This window comes from Mus musculus, chromosome 1 (assembly GCF_000001635.26).
Source record: "Mus musculus strain C57BL/6J chromosome 1, GRCm38.p6 C57BL/6J".
Taxonomy (NCBI): Eukaryota; Metazoa; Chordata; class Mammalia; order Rodentia; family Muridae; genus Mus; species Mus musculus.
This window is the reverse complement of record NC_000067.6, coordinates 51839897-51863996: the sequence shown is the minus strand read 5'-3', so window position 1 is coordinate 51863996 and position 24100 is coordinate 51839897. Positions and strand designations below refer to the sequence as shown.

Genomic DNA, 24100 nt, shown 5'->3' with positions numbered 1-24100 from the left:
TAGTGTGAAATTCTGATGCTTGTTTATTTCCAAGGGCTGTGGGTCTAATGCTGAGTTGCTTGTGGTCTGTAGTGCTAGTAGACAGCAGGCTGTAGCGGGGCAGTGCTGACGTCCTTACCCTAGGCATGGGCATGGGCTGAATAGTTAGGTTGCCAATCGCTTTGAAGCAGAATGATAACAGTGAGTGGAGGCACGAGCCGTAAGCGGCTCCTGGGAGAGCGTGGCTTTTGCTTACAATTACCAGTAGTTACGAGATTTTGGCAAGTATGACAGGGCTTTGGCGAGCTCGTGTCCAGAGTCATAAAGTTTTGTCAAGATTTATCTTGAAGCATATTTTCAATCTATAAATTTGTGCTTTTCATTTGTGAGAAGAGTGAGCATGCACTCTTTCTTGGCCACCTGGGTTCAGAGAGGCACAGTGTTCTTAAATGTAAGACTGGTGGAGGACAAGTGCTAGTTTCACAAGGATGAAACCATATCACACTGAACTTAGAGAGGGTCAAATGCATCCCGTGTACTTGTCAGCCTATTTATTCTTTCTTTCTTTTTCTCTTATTTGCAGACATACATTGGGAGCGTGGTTATATCTGTTAACCCCTACCGGTCCTTGCCCATATATTCGCCGGAGAAAGTGGAAGATTACAGAAATAGAAACTTCTATGAACTGAGCCCTCACATGTAAGTACAGCTAGCAAACTCTTAAACTTTCTCTTCTGCTCTAGCGCATAGTTGACAGATGTGTGCAGCTGCCTCCTCAAATCACAGGAAAATGTTTTCTTTTCTTTGTCTTCTTCTGGGTTTTAGATCACGGAAAAATATGTAGAAGTTAATAGTTAAATGCCGTAAAAACTAAGGCAAATACTGGTGTGTAAAGTATTTCTGCTGCAGAGTCTGTGTGAGCAGCAGCAGCTGGTGAGTTTTGTACATAAAACAGGAGTGCACATTGTATATGAGAGTCCATCGGCCAGGCAGTGGGGGCACACATTTTTGTCCCAGCACTCAGGAGGCAGAGGCAGGGGCAAGACCAGCCTGGTCTACAAAGCAAGTTCTAGGACAGCCAGAGCCACACAGGGAAACCATGTCTCCAAAAACCAAACCAAACCAACCAACCAAATGACAACAACAACAACAAAAACCAGAGTCCAGCTATTTTCCAACAACCAGAAACCAGACAATTTTCATTGCCTTTTTGGGCTAAGAAAGATTTCAAGTGTTGCGTTATACTAGTGTTTGGCTTTTGTTTTCTACTCTGAATGACTAAAGTAACCTTATGAAAGTTTTCTTATGTTTGATGGATCAATACAGACTTGGATTACTAGATTTTTAATTACCCTTATAAAAAAGTCTGCAAAACAAAAAAAGAAAGAAAGAAAGATTATAAGGTGGGTTCAGTGGAGCCTTAAGCACCAAAACTTTTTTATTGCTCTAGTTATGTTCTGCTCATTTACACTCAAAAGGAGTCTATCTGTTCACCCTTTATGTTCTTGTGTCCACTGGAGAGTTAAAAGAAAGAGAAAGATCCTGTCTGGGCCAAGTGGTGTGATGAGCCTCAGGCTTCTCTAGTTTTGCCCGAGCAGAGACATTCCCACCCCTCCTCCATGGCTATGTGAGTTCCTCTGGAATTCTTACTGTTTCGAGTTGCATTAAATAACTCGTGGTGATTTGCAAAGGGGTGATTTGTTAGATGTGATAGAATTTTTGTATGTGATAAAATGCCGCATGTAGATTTAAGATATCCAGGAGCTGTTGCTGGATGCTGGCCCAGGACTGATGTATACAGAGGTGTCTAGAGAGGTGTCAAGGGCTCTGCAAGGCTGTGCCGTGATCGCTGCTGTTATTATGGTTAGCTTTTATCAAAACACTGTCGTCCTCTCATCAAAAATATACGCATTGTTGAAAACAACCCCAGCTCATCATGAGATGCATATAAAACAACCCTAGCTCATCATGAGATGCATATAAATAAACATGTGTGTTCAGTGTTCACTGTGAGCAGAAATGCTGATGTGGAAATAGTTTAGAGAATGTCTTGGCTGAGGAAAAGATTAATTTGTCATTGGGATATTGGGGTAGTGGTGGTGGTAGTGGTGTGGCTTTTGAAAGTGGCCACAATGGTCCTGTGGTTCAGGTGTTCAGCAGTATCTCCAGTCAGGGCTGATTTGGGTGACTAAGACATTGATGATGTCTAAAGACACTTGGATGTCGCACTTTGTAGGTAAGAGGGTGCTGCTGGTCGTTAGAGGACAGGCATGCTTTTGTACAACCCACACAGTGCAGATCACAGGACTGTCTGTTCACAGGGACCGTGTGCTGGAGCCAAGATGCTCAGTACTAAAGTAGAAGAACTTTAGCTAACACCTTAACTGTGTTTTCTCTTGTGGTTAAAGATCACCTCTCTTTTTCACTACTTTTGATGAAAAATGAGCTCTTATAATTAAGGAATATATATATATATATATATATATATGTGTATATATATATATATATATGCACATATGTCTGTCTAGTGGACTGTCTATCTTACTATCTAGTTGTGTATTTTGATTTCTCTTGGTGATGCAGCTCAGAGAGACATGTGGGGCTGTTTGGAATTTAATATTTAACATTTAAATTTAATATTTAATATTTAAATATGTGAAAATAGATACTAAAAACTGAGCATTCTGTATTTTCCCAATCAAGTAGGTTTTGCCAGTGATCTGGTCTCACTGTGCCTGGGGGGGGGGGAATCTGAAATTGCTTTTATCATTTTATAATTATAATCATTCCTCTAGACCCCTTTCATTTTATTTAGTGCCTGAATGTTTGTTTTAAGTCTTAGGTATTGAAGTCATTTTCAAAGTACGGTGCTTGGAGTGACTGCCAGATTCTCCAAAGACATGTTCAAAAAGCCACACTGGGAAAAGCTTGTGCTTTTCGCGCCCAGCTTCCCACGGGCTGTTCTTACATACTGCAATATATAGCTCACTCGATGATGGATATGGAACTGCAAATGGTGTTCGTTCTTGGTTATACTTTACGCTGCAGACCTCAGACTTTTACTTTAATCGTAACGACACTGAGCAGACCAGCTGGTCCAGCTTGAGACTTGCACTGTGTGCTGGCATTACCCTAAAGGCTTTCCATGTATTATAACTCACTTCCAAAATGCTACTTCGAGGGAGGTGCTATGACTAGTATGGAAGTTGTTACATCTGATGGTGGCGGAGACCTTGTGGGCTTTGTACCTGCCTTACATCTGGAGTTCCACACTGTTCTCAACCGGGCTTTTTGCTGTGTATTTCTCCAGGGTTGCCTGTGTTCTTTGTGCCTCACACCCTCCTTTAGGAGCTATGACCATGCCTCAAGTTACATATACTGCCTTCCCCTCAAGCCACATTTCCATCTGCAGTCTTAAATCTCTCCATTGGAAATGTTTTGATGTGGTAGATGGCTGTTCTAGGACTGTCTTAATTCCCGCTTCTGAACCATTTCTGGAGGGGACAGCGTGGCACTGCTACCCTGCTGGAAAGCAGCACCACCAGCACCGAGGGATTCCACGTGTGTCGAAGAAGCCAGCTTCTGCCCTGTCACCCTGCGTCTGGCGCCTTCCTGTGCTTACGCTCATTGTACCTGCTCATTCCCACCACAGCATCTCTGCACGCTTTGAGCCCACACCTGCAATGCTTGCTCTCCCTTGGCTCTAGAGCAGCTCTGGTGCCGTCTTCAAATCTCAGATGGTGTTAGACCCTCTCTCACCTCGTCTCCACCTCAGGCTGGGTCTGCTGCTTCCTTTGCAGTTAGCTGTTGAACATTTACTCAGGGAGTCTCTGCCACGTTAGGTGTGGTTTACATGATGGCTGGGATGTGGCAGGGGATGCGACAGTGAAGGTCCATTGCATAGAGCTTGCACTCATGAACTTCTTCCAGCCCTGAGCAAACCATTAGAAGAAGCTTTAACTCTGAGAAATTGTTTTTTTCTCTGCCCAATGGGGAAGTATTTTTGGTTTAAGGTTTGTGTTGAGGGTGACATACCTAGTTAATACTCAGATAGTTTCATATACGTGAGGGCTTTGCATGATACTCCATGACCCGGTAAGAAAGGACCGCTGCTGCCAGTAGATGAGAGTATTAGAGAAATTAGGATAATAAGATGTGAGGCTCTTTGCCCAACCTTATCATATGCTCTTTTCTAAATACTGCCTCCCCCTCCAGGCTGGGACATTTTGATGTATGAATCTTGCCACTATTCCTTGTGAATATTTGTTTTTGACAGTATCTTGAAACAGGCTTTATACTACAACCCAGGCTGCTGTTCTCAGATAGTTTTGTGTTACAGGGTGATAAAATGACTTTGGACTTTGATGTTCCATAATTATAATTGTTTCTAGAATTTGGTTTGGACCAATGGGATGGCTTAGCACCAACACAAGTCTGAGATCAATGCCCACAATCCACATGAGGTAGAAGGAGAAAATTGATGTCACAGAGTTGTCCTCTGACCACACATAGACCCTGGCACGCATTCCTCTTGTGCCCCACAGCATATAAACACACATATATAATCATAAAGTTAAAAGAAAGTGGGGGAGGCTGTTAGTTTGGGGTGATATGCTTGGCCACTTATCCCCAAGCTGCATTGAGAATCTGAGCTCACTGTCTGCAAAAGTGTTTTCTTCTGATTCTTGTGTTTGAAAATGTCTCAGATTTATCTTTTAAAACAAATTTCAAGCAGTTAAAATATTTACATTCCCGTTGGGCGGTGGTGGCACACACCTTTAATCCTAGCACGTGGGAGGAAGAGGCAGCGAAGGTCTCAGTTCAAGGCCAGCCTGGTCTAGAGTGAGTTCCAGGACAGCTAGGGCTACACAGAGAAACCCTGTCTTCAAACAAACAAACAAACAAACAAACAACATTCACATACCATGTAAGAAATATATACATGGATAAAATAGGATTTCTTACCCCAAATCCTTCTGAAAACAGTTTACTGCTGCATTTATGGTATATTTGGTCCCTTAAACATGCAGCTCCCTTGAAGGGAAGTGCCATTCCCCTTAGGTAAAAGCTACACTTTTGAGCATTGGGTTCTTGGGTGGCAGCTTCAGGAGATGTGGTTCCTTTCTATTGCAACTTTAAAATTCTTTGACAATCGTTTTTAAATGGCATTCTAAGGAGGTCTTGGTACATTTCTGATAACTCAGTAGCCAGATCCCCAGAGAAGCACCTCAGACCTCAGAAAGGGAATGCTTTGGGCTGTCTTGGCTCCTCCCACTGGGCTGGACCAGCACGGGGATGGACTCCCTACAGGGATTTAGTTATCAGACTCACTGGACTTTTGTAGTAGCTGGACTTTTGCTGTAGTTGATGCCATCTATCACCCACAATCAGGCAGATTTGTTGTAATCAGACCGTGAGTCTCTTATCTGTGCCCTGTGGTTTTTGTTAAATCCTACTTCATGGTTAGACCCCGTGTGACCTTCTTCCTGAGTTATCAGAATTGCCCATGGGACCTTACATACTACCTGTCCTCTCTGTGGTCAATTGTGTCCAGTCTTGTCTTTTTTTTTTTTTTTAAATTTATTTTATTTTACGTGTTTGAGTGTCTCCTCTGCATGCATGTGTGTGTATCATGTGCATCCCTGGTGCCCATAGAGTTCAGAAGAAGGCACTGGATCCCCTGGAACTGGATTTAGAAATGGTTATGAGCTGCCATTTGGGTGCTGGGAATTGAACCCAGGTCTCCTAGAAGAAAAGTCAGTGCCCTTAACCACGGAGCCACCTTTTCATTGTTTTGAATGAGAAGTTTCTGTAAGTTAGGAAATTTATCCTGTTCTGTGGCTCCCGAAGCTCTTCCTTTAAGAGCTCAATAACTAGAAAGCAAAAGGAGCTTTTTTTTTTTTTTTTTTTTTTTTTTTTTTTTTTTTTTATATCCCACCTTGCTTAGATATAATTGAAAACAAGTCCTTTTTTGATAGGATTGGGGAGGCTGTACTGGCTGGTTTTGTGTCAACTTGACACAAGCTGGCGTTATCACAGAGACAGGAGCCTCCCTTGAGGAAATGCCTCCATGAGATCCAGCTGTAAGGCATTTTCTAAGTTAGTGATCAAGGGTGGGAGGGTCCATTGTGGGTGGTGCCATCCCTGGGCTGGTAGTCTTGGGTTCTATAAGAAAGCAAGGTAAGCAAGCCAGGGGAAGCAAGCCAGTAAATAACACCCCTCCATGGCCTCTGCATCAGCTCCTGCCAGTGTGGAAGTGTAAGTTGAATCAACCCTTTCCTCCCAAACTTGCTTCTTGGTGATGTTTGTGCAGGAATAGAAACCCTGACTAAGACAGGGGCATTTAGTCAGATGTCATGAACCATGATGAAAATTTTCATTTTTATCAGAAGGCAATATGTTCTTATAGTGCCCTTGACCCTGAGTATTTTTAGGTGGTTCGTTTTGTTCATTCTGCCCAAGAGCCTCTTGAAGGCAGTCTGTATCATGCTACTGTCAGAACCCGCCCTGATGGGCACAGTCCAGGACAGATCGGAATCACATCCTCCTTGAATTGGGATAAAGTTGTGTTGTTCATATCACAGTAAGATTTGCAAGCACTATTTGAGGTAAGCCATCTTTCCATTTTGTAAGTAGAAATTTGAAAATTTAGAAAAAAATGATTTAAGGCTTTGAATTTTTTCTTATTATCCTCACCTAAAAAAAAATCAGAAGTCATTAGTTGGGAGAGTTTAGGTGGTGCTAGTGTCAGTCACACAGACATGTCTCTGTGACCTTTGACCCCCCTGTTTGCATCAAACTGAGTCTTTAGGACTGCATGCCTCCAGCTTGACATAGCAAGGTTGCCTGTGTGTCCTGAGTACTCGGTTGGCCTGTCATTTTATTGCACTCCAGTCGAGCCAGGTAAATGCTATCAAGAACATTCTGATCATATCTCAGAATGTGGAGATGACGAAGTTGGGCACACAGAGCTTAGGTTAAGGGTCCTCTGCAAGAGACCTGGCCGCTGTCCTTTTACATGATCAATATTTTTCCTATGGCACAGCATGAAAGCTGTGATTGTGATAGTCTTTATAGTATGAACTCTCGGGTATGACCTGTATTTTTGGTTGGTTGGATAAGTGGCATAGAGAGAGATTTTTTTTTTCCTGAGGAGCGTGGGCGTGGGTCAGGTGATTATTGCTGCCCTCATTTTCCTTTCAGAGCAATTGAACCTTTAGTTGTTCTAGTGCCTTCTACTACACTGTATGTAGGAAGATGTTTGTCCTTTCCCGTCTATCACACTGTCTACTTAGCCGCTTTAGAAATGTTATTCATTTACTGAGTAAATATTTGATGAGCACTTACTGTGCTCCAGGCCCTCTCTGAGGTGCTGGGATGCAGCAACAAACAGAACAAAATTCTCATTTTCACTGGGGAGATAACATTTTGACTTAATGTATTTAAAGGCTGAAATCTTGCACACCACCAGCTAGGAGGGGAAAGGGAAGAGGATAGGGAACGGGACTCTAGTGAAAGAAGAAAAAGATGACTTTCAGTCGTAGCCTTACAGTGTATATCTCTGCGGTCACATTCTCTGAAACTGTGTGAACAGGTATGTGGGACTCTGGGCGGAGGTTTTGGCTCTGTGTCTCTGCCGTGCATGCATGACATGTCAGGATGGAATCAGAGTGCTGACTCACTCTCTGTTTTAGACACTTCAGATTAACGTCCCGCTCATAGCAACACCATTTTGAAAATGGCCAAACACCCAGCCTTTAACATTTATACATGGTGGTGTATGTAGGTCATAGGAGGGAGAAGGCAGACATGGTGTTTGCCTTACATCTTTGGAGATCTTTGTTTGGTTCAGAACAACCGGAAATCTCCTCAGAGTTACAGCGTCAATTTTTGCAGTGGCCATGGTTCAAAGGTCAGCTGCTAGCGGAAGAGCTTCTGAGGCTGGGTCCACAGCCAGGCGACCTGGCCTGATGCATATTCCACTTCTACAAAATGCTCTACAAATTGAACTCTCACTTTTGAATCTCAGACCTTTCCCCCAGGCGTCTGCTACCTTCCTGGGACTACTTAGTTTTAAAATTACAATTATTTATTTTACTTAGGGGGAGGCATGGCGTGGCAGTCTGAGAACAGCTTCCAGGAAATCAGTTCTCTCCAGAAACTGAACTTGGTCATCAGGGTTGCTGGCAAGTGCTACAGAGCCATCTCGGTGTCCTGCCTGGAGCTGCTTTTCAAACAGTTCCTTTTCAGGGATGTTGTTTGGTCTTAGAGGGAGACCACAGTTAATTATTTGTTCTTTCAGACTTTGAAGCTTTTCAAGTCAGTGGGATGCCAGCCAGATACGTTTGTCGTAAAAATTATAGTGATGTAAGAATGTATCTGTCAGTAGAAACTCTCTAGTATGTCTAGGAAGTCCCAGAGTCCTTACCTTAATTGTAGATGCCTGTTGAGACGTTTTATTGTTTCTTGTCAAATGCTCATCTGGCATTTGAAAGGCTTTATCTAAAGGCTGTTTGTAAAGCTGAGCATACATCAGATGTTCACCGCAGCCTAGAGATAGTTTCAGTGATACAATCTCCAAGGTAAAGTTTGGTTCCCAACGAAACAGACTATTTCCTGTCAATGTTGCTGGTCTCTGATGAGACTTGGGAAGTTTTACCTCAGTCTGGGAAAATGCTCCTTTTCATCAGATGAGTGGCCCAAGGCCCCAGCCTCAGAAAGGCTTAGCTTCTTGTTTCCTTGACATCGAGGCAGGTAGAACACTCCCAGGAAGCCCTCCCTCAATGGTATTAGGGAGGGTTCCATTGTTTTTCATCAAAGAAATTTTCTTCTGATCTGTGGGTAGGCCTTGTGTGATAGAATTGGAACTTGTCAGGGTGGGGACTGGCCAACAGTGACCCTGATCCATTTTGGGGAGATGAGCAAAGTGAGTTTGGGGTCTGCACTTGGGAGACTCAGGCCTAAGAGTTGAGTTGAGATGAGCTTACAGGAGCTGAAACCCATGTGAAAGGGAGCAGGCTCCATGATGACAGCCCAAGAAGAGGGCTTGTTGTTACTCTGTGGTTCAGGGTGTGTTCCAGTCAGTTCTAGCCTGTGAGGAATCCAGTCATTGAGTGGAAAGACTTGAACTCTCTCCCAATAGACATGACTTAGCATCCCGAGCATATGCTAAGTTCTGCAGATGTGTACATGAGTTTGTTGTGAAGAATGAAGAGTTGCTGCAGGAGACACCACTAAATCAGTAACTACAAAAGGCCAAGAACGAGGCATTCGCAAGCCATAGGGAGCAGCATTGACTCCATCATTCAGCATGCTATCTGGATGCCTGCTAAGTACCATATACCACATGCAGATGGAAACTTCCGTTCCCAGGATTGGATCCCCGTGACTCACGCTCAGTCACTCTGGGTTTACAGGGGTGCAGATCTTCTTGAGAGGTTTTAGGTGGCATTTGAATCTCTCTGTTGTATGTCAGTTCTCCAGGGAGTTTTTTGTTTGGTTTTGTTTTGTTTTTTTTAAAAACTCATGTTCAGTTGTCGTAAGTTGGAACCTGTCGGCTCTTGAGTATTCACTGTTGAAGAAGCAAGAGGGTGGTTGTCTCCCCCTCCCCCTACTTTTGTACCTAAGATGGTTGGTTAACAACATACAGAGTGTGTTGTCTTGTTCCTTTGTCACACTTAAAGTGCAATATTGAGTTGGTCTCTTCCATTGATCCCTATGGAATTCCCATGTCTAACTGTAGGTGTGGACTAAGTACCATTTCTGACACCAGAGTGTGTGATTTTTTTTTTCCCCTAAACACCATTAGGTTCTTTAATACTAACTGGATATTTAGCAATCCAATCAGTTGTGACACTCAGCTGCTTAGAAATAGCATTGACTTTGTGGGTTACAGACTGTCTAACAAGACTTTCCCACTTAAGATGCCATCTGTAAGTGTCTTCCTGGATCATACCTTGTTTTCTGTAGCCACACATTTATATCCGTAAATGTCACCTTACCCCTTTCTGTTTTGAGAATCTTCTAAAGCCTCTTATAGAACTCAAGGAAACACTTAACACGTACTGATTTATGAAAAAGAAAAGATGCATGCGAAAACACTGAGTAGAGAAGCACGTGGGAAGCGCTCCTGGCCAGACTGGACCTATACTCTCCCAGCACGCCACCTTCCCTGTCCCTCTGTGTCCTGCCAGCTGGAGTCTGCTCCACACCCCTGGCCATCTCATTGCCCAGCTTTGTATGACCCAATCTCTAGACACACTCCCCTACCCCACCCTTACCCCCCACTTCTTGGAGGTGTAGGCTGGGCCCAGGTTTTCACCATCAACGGCAGGCTGGGTTTTTCTGCTGAACAACTTCAAGCCCCATCCTGAGGCTACACCACTGTGAGTCATCTGCTATCATGACCTCAGGTAAGGGTGAAAGAGGCCTTTTTAATGAATAATAAGAGACATTCTTAGGACTCAGGAAATTGCAAAGGTTTAGGAGTGCCTGGGACCTGAGGCAAGGACCGGAGCGTACATGTTGGTGCATCCCCCACAAGCAGCCCGAGAAAGCCTATCCTGAGGTGTTTGCGGCTGGATTCCTGAACTCGAAACCGTTTTGTAGAGTCTGGATGTGGTGCTCTAGAGATCCGCCCCCTGAAGCATTTGACTCAGCTTCCCAGCTCCTCCTTGGGCAGCACTGTCCGGTCCACTCCTCAAAGCCTTAAGGACTTTCAGCCCTCTCTGCTGTAGGGCCGACTAGAGCCCTTCCCCACCTCTGCCAGCATTTGTATCCGTGCTTTTCTGGCCACACCTCCTAGCTATCAGGCTAGTTCTTTGCTTTTCTTTATCATAAGCCTGAGACAATTAGACATACTCGTCCCTAGGTTTCCTATATTCTTTTTGACTGAAGCCACTGATGTTTTTTCTATTTCATGAAAGTAGTTATTCTTTTATTTAAAAATTACTCCATGTATTTGTACACACACACACACACACACACACACACACACACACAGACACACACACACAGACACACACACACACACACAATGGCACACATGTGGAAGCCAGAGGACAAGTTTGGGCAGTTTTCTATTGTGTAGGTAGGTCCTGAGGTTTGAACTCTGGTCATCAGACTTGACACCAAACTCCTCTACTCACTGACCCATCTTGCCAGCACTAAAATAGTTTTTTTTTTTTTTTTTTTTAAGATCACCTGCCACCTCCATGTTGTCAGATATAGTGACAACTCTTGCATTGTCTTTGGCAGTGTGACAGACTTCTTCATGCAATGATTCTAAGTCTGGCTTCTACACTCCTGTTTTCCCACCCTCTGGCTCTAGATGGATCTTCTTTTCAGTTGCTCTCTTAGTGGGGCTTGGCTCTGGGACTTGTCCTCTCAGACAACCACTTAGAAGAGCCACAGGGCTCCCAATGCCTGCTGTGCTCTGGTGTTGTTTCTTACGGACTCTTAGAGATCTTCACGCTCAGCTCCAGACAGCTGGACTGCACTCAGCTTTTTGGCGCACCCCCAGCTCTCAAAGGCATTACACACTTCAGCATGTTATAGCCCAGACTTGGGATGGCACTGTTCCCTTTCCTCTTCCTGGCCGTGGGTGGTGCCAGCACCACCCTTTGATTATTCACAGCCCAAACCTTTTTGCCTGTTTCACACACACCTTCCCCCCCAACCCCCATGCCCAGTTTATCATTCGGTCTTCCCGGTCTATCACCCACATCACCATGATTGTTTCCCATTGTCTCATCCTCCCGTGCTAAGGGCTGGAGTGATGGTTACCATAGGTGCTCAGCAGGTAGTTTCTGTTGCTGTTTTTGCTTCTGTATGCCTCCCAGGTGCTGGGCTGCTGTGTCCCTGCAGTTGTAGTCTCTCAGCTTCTTTCTCCAGGGCACTGGCTTCCTTGTTGTCATGGGAACCCGTGCTCTTCCCCTTGCCCTTCCTCACTGAAGTGACCATTATTTTCTCTCACTTCAGTTGGGCACATTTCATTCATCAGAGTAGCCTCTTCATGTACCACCTAAGATTGCAGTCCCACCTGCCCATTTCTCATGGTCCAGGAGCCTCCTTTTCTTCAGTTTGTCATTCCTGTCATGCCATCGTGCGTTCATTTGCTTGTCCATTTACTGCTTGTCTTTCGTGCTAAAGTGCCATTTCCAAGAGAGTTAGGGAAGTTTGTTTTGCATATCCAAGCATCCATAGCAAGTACAACAATGCCTGGTGTGATGCAAACACAACATAACACTTGTAGATGAATGAGTGCATCTGGGTGCCTATTATTAGAAATTTTGTGTAGAAGGCATATATTTGTTTTCAAGGATCATCCTGTCAAATTGTGAGGTGAGGCAAGAAGCTACCTGCTGAACACCTTGGAAAACATCACTCTAGCCCTTAGCATGTGAGGACAAGATGATGGGAGACAAGCAGAGAGCTGGAGCAGGAAGGAGGCCAGCATCAGCTGTATTGCCAGTGTAATGGAACAGCATATAATTTTTTCTTGGTGTATCCATGGGATCTTGGCCCTAGAACTCTTCAAGATACCCAGAGCTGTCAAGGCTCAGGTCCATCTAAAAAAGACATGCAGCATGGACTCATAACCCTACCTCACCCTGAACTTACTTTAAATAATCTTAAACCATCTCTTGATTGTTTATAAAACCTAATACATCATGAATGTGTTACAAGCCATTGTTAGTCTGTAGGACTTAGGGAATAATGGCAAGGACGTTTGTTCCTGTTCAGTAGTTTTTCCTTCAAGTCTTTTCTGTTGGTGGTTGGTTGAGGAAATGCCTCCATGAGATCCAGCTGTAAGGCATTTTTTCAATTAGTGATCAACAGGGAAGGGCCTATTGTGGGTGGGACCATCCCTGGGGTGGTAGTCTTGGGTTCTATAAGAGAGCAGGCTTAGCAAGCCAGGGGAAGCAAGCCAGTAAAGAACATCCCTCCATGGCCTCTGAATCAGTTCCTGCTTCCTGACCTGCTTGAGTTCCAGTCCCGACTTCTTTTAGTGATGAACAGCAATGTGGAAGAGTAAGCTGAATAAACCCTTTCCTCCCCAACTTGCTTCTTGGTCATAATGTTTGTGCAGGAATAGAAGCCCTGACTAAGACACACACACACACACACACACACACACACACACACACACACACACCATGGCACACATTAGCCAGGGTTTTAGGAAAAGCTATTTGGGTTAAGTTGGTAACTCCATGTAGAACCAGTTTTAATTTTATTAAAACATTTAAAATATCCATATGTTTGCGTCATTGAGAGGACTGAAGTATTGTGGCGGTTACTCTAAAGGAGTAGGAGTGGGTGCGGTTTGGAAACAGGTGTTACTTGAAATTACAATTTAAGTCTGGAAAGAATTGCCTACTTTCAACCCAATTGTCAACTGGAAAAAAAATTTCAGATTTGTCGAATATGCTCAAACATGTATGTATGTAATATTTTCATGAATGAATAGTGAACCAACTAGAAAAAATTTCAGGCTTGTTGAATGTGCTCCAATGTGTATATATGTATTATTTTAATGAATGAATGATGAGTGACTTATTTTGCAAGTAACTTATAAGTGTAAGCATGTTAATTCATTTATATTTTATGACAAATTTTCTAGCTGATATTGGTGATGGATAATAATATCATTCAGGAGGGGCAACATTTGATGCAAAATGTACTGAATGGCTTCTACAAAGGTAATGTTTGCTGTGTGTATGAAGTTTTTCTCTTTGGGTATTGGTGTCCAGCACCTGGATGCATGGGAGGTGGGTGTCAAGGCTAAAAAGAATATCCTAAGCCTTATAAATGGCTTAGCTTAATTTTACAAAAATTAGCACTAGAGGACTAGGGTAGGAAATACATCATTTCTACTAAGCATTTTTCCTCTGTCCACTGTAACAGTGTGGACTTCGAAAGGATCTGGAGAGGGAGGAGCTGGCTGCTTTCCAGGATGGACGTCTGTGTTGGGGAAGGGTAGGCATCGCCAACTGCTGTGGGTTCAGAAGATGCTCTCCTGTCCATGTGTCCTCTGTCACCTTTAGCTAGGTAGTGACAGTGTGTAAAGCTGCCTTGGCTGGCAGGGACACACACATATTTTGCTTGTATAAATAGAACAGTGCGTAAAACAAGACAGTTCAAATGGAACATTCTCACCCAAGGCCATGCAGATTTATTAAAGAAAAACGTTGCTAAAGTATAAAGGCACTAAAGGTGTAATTTGTAAGCTGAGCACATGTAGCTATTCGAGATGACGTTAGCTCAGTGAGTCATTGCTATCTGGTTAATCATTACCTGGAGCCTTGAGGAGAAGGAAGAAGGAAGTGTGGAAATCTGCATGTGTGCTTTCTGGGCATTGTTTCTAAAAGCCACAGAAAATAATATCTGCTGCTTTGAACGTTGCTTCCTTTTCCTAAGGTAGCTTTCATCTAAGTAGCATTGTGTCTAGGGTGGGAAACGGCCAACTCTGCCCTGCAGGCGTATAGTTAAGGGACCATGATTTTTACAACTTGAAAATTGTCTATCATTCTCTGTACTTAGGGACATTTTTCTTTGATGATTGCACACAGATAACACTGATCATGAATATCACTTCAAGAATTAAAATATGTCCTAGGTAAAGAGTCTGGCTTTGGAAATGGAATTGTTTGGAATATGTGCAGTTCTTTATTGTACAATGTCTGATCTATCTCAGTGTTCTCTATTTATGTACTGGGCTTTTACAAGAGTAAACAGCTCCAAGCCAGGATAACATGTTACCTACCCTTCCTTAGTTGCTCCGTGATCACTGGTCTTAACATGCACCCAGTATGCTTCTTACATGGTCCAGTATGCTTGTTGTTACGTGGTTCAGTACCATTGTTCTAATGCACTGTGTACCTTATGACACATACATACAAACATGAATTCAAACCTTTAAGTCATGATTAATAAAAATTCTAATATTTTCTATCAGTTCCCCAAAGTATTGTATGGGATACATGTGCCTTACTTTTAGGTATGTGATAATATAGTCAGGAAATATTTGCTTTTAATGTTCAGCTAGTCTGTTCTGACTGCCAACAAATTTGTGAAGATTCAAGATTATAGTGTGCTCGAGATCTAGTAATGGAGTATGAGGGAGGGGCGTGATAAAGGAATTAGCCTGTGACTAAGGCTTGCCAGGACAAAAGTTTGTTTCCAGATGCTGGCCCAGTCTGATACATGTCACATAGCTGTCCTCGGGCTCTCTTCCAACCTGCTTATATCACCTTGGCAGCACCTGGTTTATAAGGCTACTAGATGGGGAAGAGAAGTGCTCCTTTGGGCCTTCCTCATTGGTCTGTGCATAGTCATGTGGGCTCACTCTACCTGCAGAGGAGGCTGGGAACCAATCTTCCCTTGTGCCAGCAAGAGGAGTGCAAAGTGAGATACAGTGTCTCACCGCAGCTCCTGCCTCCTACATCATTAGTGCATAGTTGTTAGTGTTTGTCAACTCAGCTCATAGGAGCCATGTAAAAGCTTTAGCATAGATTTTAGCCTGAGCAGGATGTTGTATTTTAGTAAGATTGTGCTCTTCAAACACTTCAGTTTTTTTTCTTATAACTGTAATCACAGTGTATTTTCGTATTTCCCTTTTGATCTCATTTGAATATATTCTTGCAGAAATAAAACCATTGGCTCACTTACCATGTTTCTGCTCTTATCTCTTTGTCTCACACTACTGTGCTGAATAGATAGTGCTAACTTTGGTTTATTAGGAACGAAGGGTTTTAGCAACGTCACAATTGCTATGTGTAGAACAAATCAACTTTATGTTATTATTTGAAGATGTGACTAAATGCTTGATACATTTCTGTAGTAGATCTGGTTTTGGCACAAATCCCTTATTGATTTTCTTGGAACAAGTATTTCTATTGGGATTTCTAGACTGTTCGGTGCTGATCTTGTCTGGGATTTTGGCACCATGGTTCTCACCAGCTTGGAGACTGAAGCCAGTGCAATTGAGATCTCACTCTTCCCAGACGGATGGCCAGTATGTAAAAGTCAATTTTCTCTATGCTTGGGAGCTGTGTTTAAGGACAGCATAAATTGAATTTTCCTTTCCAAATATGGCTGTAGTCAAACACAGATGATGGAGAAGTAAAACTGTTAGAAAGGACCACAGAAGAATTTTGTTTTGTTTTTTTCTGGTCAAGAAAAAAGAAAAAGAATGCTTACCCAGCCAGGCTGATACTGTGATCATGAAAGTGTTTTTTTCCGAAGTCTGTCTGACTCCAGATGCACCCCCCTGTGCAGTTCCCTGAATGTGGAACTGGAAAACAAACAAGCAATAACAAACACAGAAAGAAAGGAGAATAATACTGGAGATTTGTACAGGAAGTGGGTGGTTTCCAGTGGTTGGGTGATGGCTATAATTAAGAGCATACACATGCTTTGAGAAGACAGGCGAGTCCATCTCAGTAGACTTACATTGAGTCTTCTGGTTTCTATGATACCAGTCAGAACAGTAGGGTCTCAAAATTCTTAGCGATGTGCTAATTTTTGAGTGTAGCCTCTTTCTTTGGTAAGCCTGTGTGTGCATGTGAATGTAGACATGTGTGTCCATTCATTTATCCATCCTCCATTGTTCTCCCTTTCCCCAAAGAAAGGAAATTATTTTGACTAATTATTCTATCATCTCATTCATAGTTGACTGAAGACAACTTACAGTTTTACAGTTAATGTAATAAGTTAAATAGCCTTTAAAAGTCAGAGCAGTGGGGATGTAGAAAACAGTTGAGGCCTAAGAGAAAGCTAGTACCATGATGTTCTCTGTAGTAACTGGACTTACCCTTTCCATTTCCTTGTGGACATATGGGTCAATACAAAGGGGAAATATGATCAGTCATAAAGTTAGTTTTGCCTGTGGGATTAAAGTGTCTTGTTTGTTCAAGAGAATGAAAGTTTTTCTTATGGGTTAAAAGGAGATTTCTCTTAGGAGACTTAGGTCACGCAGGACATCATCATGAATATCTCCCATAACTTCCTTGTAGAAAGTAATGTCATAACACAGGAATATAACACTGAAGTTTCCATACAGAGTTTGGAAAAAGCAAGTCTGAGAAGTTTACGTCAGCTTCTGTGTGTAAGGAAGCTTTAGAGCAGTGTGAACGGGGGTGGGGGTGGGGGTGGGGGTCCACTCGCACAGGATTGTGGATGGAGAAGCATCTAAGATGCCTGCAAATGCCTCTGAATCTGTAGCGCTTATAAGGGAAGCAAGACAAAGGGTTCTTATGGGATGCTGATATGTCTGTAGATGAATTCCAGTGGCATACCGACAGTTAGTTGATTAAAGAATGCAAGGAATACATAGATCACTGTGTTTCCACCAGCTGCGGAGTCTGTGACAGTTTTCAGTTTATGTTTATTTTCTTCTTGGATTTTAAAGCAGTCTGTAGATCCATGAAGATTGTATTCTAGGTAAGGGCATAGAGTACTTGTAATCTGCTGTTAGTAAAAGATAGCCATTCATTCATTCAATCATTCATTCATTCATTCATTCATTCATTCATTCAGTGATGAGCTCCTACTATGACAGTCAAGACTGGCTTCAAACTTCTTCCCCCGTCAAACAATCCTCCTACTTCAGTCCTCTGAATAGCTGGGACTAGAGGTGCACAACACCATGCCCAGGTCAAATGCAGGTCACACTGAATAATAGTGGCATTTTATCGTAACTTATGAGGCAGATGAAGACTTGTCTTAGTAAATGGCTCCTGTTTTCTGTAGGGACATGGTCCTTGCATGATAGATATATTGCAGCTTTGTTTTCTCTAGACTAGCACTGGTTGGCAATCAAGCACTTCTGTAGGCAGGCTGGAGTTACTACTAAGACGAATATTATCCCAGTCCCAGTAGTGTTGGTAGTATACATCAGGGTTTGTGTGTGTGTGTGTGTGTGTGTGTATGTATGTGCGCGCACGCGTGCATGTGCATGTGTGTAGTATGTGCATATTTGTGTCTGTGTGCATGTGGGTGTGCATGTGTGCATGTGTGTTATTTCCGTATGACTCTTGATAGGAATGAGAGAGGCTTTCCCTCCACTGGTGTTCAGAGACAGGTGGCTTTGTTCTAAATCTGCTCTTTCTTGCTGCTGATCTTGCTGTTGGTGAGAGTCCTGTGCTCCTATTCTGGGATGTGCCACTAAGTTGAATGGGACTTGGCAGCATGACAGGCCTCAGTGGCAAGAAGGATGCTGGCCATCATGAGCCAGAGCCACCACCACAGCTTTTCTAGGCAGTGCCCAGGAGTCATCATAAAGATTTGGAGTGAGTCTTTGAAGATGTATAAGTACATTTTCCAGCAAAATTTTCGAGTGCCAGTTTCTGCAAATCCCAGTGATTTCCTGGGAGAACACTGTAATTCCTTTCCTCCTTCAATGGAGGCTTCCATCTGGAGGAAAGCATTGGAGAACTGCAGTAGGCAGCTTTTAAGAAGATTTGAATGACAAAGTGAGACCTTGGGACCTGGGAGTCTGAGAGGTGGGGGTTGGGGTGGCAGCCTTGTTGCTATCTTCACATTTTCTCTCAAGCTGGGTGGCTCCAGAGCTGCAGTCACTTGATAAATACTGGCTAGAAAAAATTAGGTTAAAAGTTATCATTTGTCCAAGAGGGCCATGGAGAAGTGACCCTATTTTTGGGGGTTAAGTGGGGAGCTCAGAGAAGGCATTCTCAGCTGAGAGGTACAGAAGGGGTACCATATAATATCTGCTAGCCCTGAAGGTAACTCTAACAGCCTTTGCCTTCTACTTCAAGAGTTAGTCTAGTGACGACTGCTGATGCCAGTGGTGCAAACATCACCATATTTAATTGCCCTGAGCAGGTAGGTTTTAGTTAGGTGACTGTTTGCCCCTGACTTCAAACAGCATTGATAGACATTACTATTAGTGAAAATTGCCAAATCCCCTCAAAACTACTTTAATGATCTGAGGGAATAAAATAGAGGCCCACTTTTCTAAAGATTTCTTCTTTTGCTTAAGCTTTTAAGCTTAGACTGTCTATGTAACCCAAGCCGATGTGGAGGTTACAATCCCCTTTGCTTGCTCATCTTCCCAAGTCCTGTGGTTACCAGGCCAGTGCTATCACACCTAGTCTTCAAGGGTTTTAAGTCTATCAAGTTTCTTGTTTCTGAACACATGAGTCGTACTTACATATGGAGACCCAAATAACATTTCTTTTAATTTTACCATTTGTGGTGGTCATTTTTAAAATAATTGCAGTTATTATAAAATTATTATAATTATAAAATTAAAATAGAAATTTCTGTTTACTAATAAGATGAAGGAATGTGTCAGATATCATTTTAGCAATTTATTCTGCCTAATATGTTGTGCTGAGAACTTGTGTAGAAAAAGAGAAATTGTAAACAAGAAATCTTCCTAACTGATGAAACTATACGCCGAAGGTGTAGTAGGGTGTAGTAGGTAGACATATAGAGAGGGTGTAGGCGAGGGAACCTAGCATGAATGCAAGGCAGGGACTTCAAGGGAGAGGGTCCAGGAAAGGAACTGTGCAGCGAGCGACTGCATTACAGTCTTTGCGTGTTAGGTAGAAACAAAGCTCCATTAGGTTGGGTTCTGTATGACGTGGTTTTGCTAGTTTGACTTCTCTGGTTATACGCACTGGGAACTTCTGTTCTGAGGGCATAAATTTGCATTGAGGTTCCTTTCTGGAACAGGAACATTCATAGGTGCTGTGCATAGCGTAGACCGTATGCCTCTCTGGGGTACCTCAGGGTTGTAAGGCTGCTCTTGACCAGGGCTTTTTGTTCCTATAGCACTGTTCTGGTGATTGTTGCTAGCTTTCAGGACTTTCTTTATTCTGAAATCTTAGTGTAGGTTAAGTGGATAGGTAGTTTCTCACAGGCCTTTAAGGCCAGATCTCTTCTCAGATGCTATCTCCTGATGCAGTCATGGCATGGTCAGTTTGCCTATCTACTTCCCGATCCAAGTATGTCTTTTCTCAGTTATATATGCAATCTGATATGTCGATATTTCTAGTTATTTTCTTAAGGCTACTTATGCATAGTGCTGTGACTAAAGCTTTCATGCAGATATTCCAGAACTGTGTATTTGGGTTCACGTTGGAGTTTTATGTTGTGTATGACACCATGCAAAAACTGTTTGAGGCCCTCTGTGTGAGAACACTCTCATGTGTTCACGATAAGTCTTGCAGTGCCTGTTGTAGATCGTTAGGCATGGCTGTACTCCTAACCTGCCCGCAGTCCTTAGCTAGGATGCAGAGATCATCACTAAGACTCTCCAGGGGGGAGTGCCTGTTTCTCTTTTCAGAATCTCCTGCATGGCAGAGGGAAACTGCAGGGAAGCAGGCAGGGTGTGCCTGTGGCATTTGAGGTCTCCTCGTGCCTATATGGTAGACTTTTTGATATGTAGACATTTTAGCAGTCTGAAGTAAGGAAAGGAAGTGAGAGTTTCTAGAAGGACATGTCCACATCAGAAGCCACTTGAGTCTGGAGCCTCATTGTTTGGTAACTCAAGCTTCTTTCTCTAAGTCTCAATTGCACACCTCTGACTCCATCCTTCAACTCCAATCTATTTTCTCTATAAAATTAAGACATGGGAGTCTGAATGATCTGTCCCAGATTTGCATCCTAATTTGTATAGATGAATATAAAACCTTGTGTGTTGGAGAGAGCCTCTTAAGCTGGCCTCTTTCCCTTCAGCCTAGTTCTGGCTGCCTGGGAAATCCTGAGACGTGCCACTATTGCTCCTCATTGTGATTGAGCAAAACACATACATCTTTGTAGAAATCTTTGAATCATGATTTGGGGGATAGAACTAATGGGACCTTGTGAAGTGGCTACTTACCTGTTCTTTCAATCTTGATATCTAGTTGGCGTCCCAGTCCTTCACTAAGCACCTGCTACATTTCAGACTTTGTTCAGGGCTCGCTCTGATCACAGAGGCTTAACAGATGAGCTAAGCCTCGAAGCTAATTCTCTTATACAACTGTATTTCTTTTCTATTGAGCACTTTTTAACACCCCCCCCCCCAATTAACCCCACGTGTACTTGGGGTCCTAGTTCAAACACCATGTCCTCCACCCCAAATCTCTGATTACCATGGTCAGATCTCCTTGTACCTGTTTAGTATGCTGGGTCTCTCAGCTCAGTGTTGCCTCCCGAATGGCCTCCCTGTGGCCCACCTGGCTAATGTGAAGCTGTGATGTCTGAGCCCTTATGTCCTCTGGACCCAGCAGCTGTGCAGCTTCCACAGAGTCAGCCGGTGCAGAGCAGGTTATATTGGAATGTGGAACCGTGAAGGACTTGCTTTTCTGAACAACCGAAACATTTGGGATGTGGGTCTGAGAGCCCAGTATGGTCTCCAGTTAATAAAGCCGAGTTTGGTTAGGAAGGGTCTTTAGACTGACTCTTCTGGGATAAGTCTCCAGGACTCAGTTGCCTGTAATAGGGTCATAGATGCTAGCTGTGAATGAGCCGACTTGGAATGAATGAGTAAATAATACATTTAAAGTTCTGGCACATTTGTGCCAAAAATTTGTTGAAACCCTGTTTACCTGGAGCTGGAAAGGCTGTTCCCGTGGATGTGATTATTTTAATGAGAATTGGGAAATAGAAGACGATTGTTAGAGTTTCCTCATTGGAAGAGATACTAAAAATACCCAAGGGCTAATTGGGTTTGAATTAAGAGCCCCGGTTGTGTATTTGTTCTTTCCTCCGAGTCATGTGTGTTTTGCTCATTTTTGGAGAGGGGAAATAACATAATTTCCTCTTAGCCCCCATAATTTCCTCTGCTTCCTCCTGGCTTCTGGCCTTGCTTCTGGCTTAGGGTTCAGATCTTGCAGTTTTCCACGCTTCCCCAGCCAAAGCCACTTTTTTCCTCTCTGTTTTCTGTATGTTCGGAAGTACATTGCCATGTTTGTTACCATCACTTGTTGGGCTTTGAGACTTTTTCCTGTTTTTTTTTAGGCCTCCAGAGGGCTTCAGAGTCCCCACTCATCCCTAGTAAGCACACCAGGGACCCCAGCCTTGTAAATGACCTTGTCCCTGCCTCTGCATACACTTGCATGTTAGTGATTAAGGAATGAGACAGGCCACCTGTACTTCACTGCCTTCTCTATAGAAGCAAAGACTGGGAAAGAAGTGAAACTGAGTTAGTCTCTTTTGACCTCTTTCCAAGTCCAGGAAGGATGCTGTTATGGAGGAGGGCTCTTGCCCTGTGGTAGCATGTTGGTGCCCTAGACTTTAGAACAGATCAAGTTTTCTGAAAGTAGTCCTTGGCTGCACATCCGGTTTACCATTAAATACCAAAATGCTGCTTCCAAGCCACAAAGGCCAAAGTTTCTTCTATATGGCTTTCAAAGCTGAATCCAGTCCTTTTCCTTCCTGGGATGATTTAGTTTCCCCAAATCTCTTATCTGCTTCCTGATGCCATCTCCAACCCTGGCTTTTGTAGTCACTTATGAAAAGAACCATCACTGGTCCAGCCCACCATCCAGCCCCCATCATCGCTGTCTCTGTCTGGTAGAAGGACATGTGTTCATGGTGTTTATTCTGTTGGGTGAGTCTCAGGCCAGTCTGTTGAGCCTCAATGAACTGTAGGTCTCCATTATGATTTTGATAATGGGATCCAAAGATTTTGGATATGACCCTAAGCATTTTTGTACTAAGGGCATTGTAATAAAAATTTCTAAAATCTCAAAAGAAGAATACTCATTTAATTAATTAATTAGCTAGTTAATTAATTTTAGTGCTGGCAGTTGAACCTAGGGCCTCATGCATGCTAAGCTAGCTGTCTACCTCTGAATTAATACTCTTAGTCAAGTTGGATTGTTTTTTTTTTTTTTTTTTTTTTTTTGTAACCAGCATAGATAGAAAGCATTGCTTACTAAATCCAGTGCTCAATTACGAGAGTGTGCAGTCAAGTCATGTGGGGATTTTATTATGCCTTGAAATATAACCCATGTGACGTACTGTGATTCTGTCCTCTTAGTGGTCACACCTGACTGTAAAGATTAACATTTATTTTTGAGTGACAAGATATCATGAAATCTGTGAGCACTGAGGTTAGCGGGTGTAGTGATGGGAGGGTGTTTTCTGGATGCCAGCACGGGTCTAAAGGAAGATGCCTCAAGCCGTGTGCCGTGTCCTGCTCTGAAGCTGGACCTTTAATCTTTCATTTCGTGTTCTGCCCTTGTCAGTACAGAACAGATGTCTTCATTTTGACGCATTATATTGTGTCTATTTGGTGGCCAGTAGAGACATAACTTTTCCAGCTAGAATGCAGCCCAAAGAATGTTTAGGCTATGAATGTACATGAGCTTAGGAGTTAAATGAGCTAAAATACTTTAGAAAATTATAGATATAGATCATTTAAAAATCTATTTTAGTGCCACTGTGTTTTGTTGTACTGCAGTATGATACTTTTCTTCTATTGGGGTGGCAGTTTGGGGCTTTCTCTGAGTTTAGATGTAGAAAAGGAAAGTATAGTTCTTTTTTAAAAAATCAAAACAAACAAAAAAAGCAGTTCTTTAAAAAATATAATTCCTGTGGGCAGCATGTCTTGACTCATTCTTTTGTATCCTTTCTCACATGCCATGCAATTGACTCAGTTTACCTTCTGTGTTTGTTTGAGACAGGGTCTCATGTTGCTGCAGGCAGTCCTTGAACTCTCTGTGTGCAGGAGGATGGCCTTGAGTTGATCCTGCTGCCTTCACCTCTTGCGTGGCTGTGCTGGCATAGGCCATAGTGCAGCAAAACTGTCCAAAGCAACAGTACTAAGGATAAAGCTGTCCCATAAGGGTATGAGGTGGTAGAGTGACCATCTCGTGGATGGTTGGTTTATGTAGTGCTGGGAATCCAATTCCGGGCTGTATTCTTTTTAAAATCTTTATTATTTTTTTGTTACTCATTTCTCTTCTATTCCAACAGTGGCTTCCCCTCCTTCCTCTCCCCCTCACCCCCACATCCTTTCTCTTCCATATTCCTCCCCTCCCCAGAAAAGAGCAGAGTCCCAGGGACATGAACCAAATGGAATAAGCTACAATAAGACTAGGCACATATCATCACATCAAGGCTGGACAAGGCAACGCAGTAGGAGGAAAAGGGTCCCTACGTA

At 43.0% G+C, this 24100-nt stretch overlaps 1 protein-coding gene across 10 annotated transcripts in view; it reads left to right on the top strand.

Moving 5' to 3' along the window:
* Positions 1-24100, top strand: part of Myo1b (myosin IB) — a 166306-nt gene that overhangs the window by 52067 nt on the left and 90139 nt on the right. For all 10 annotated transcript variants that reach the window (NM_001290982.1, NM_010863.4, NM_001161817.2 and 7 more), the window contains one exon: positions 563-678. In NM_001290982.1, the coding sequence (NP_001277911.1) occupies positions 563-678 (116 nt within the window). The remainder of the gene's footprint in view (positions 1-562; positions 679-24100) is intronic.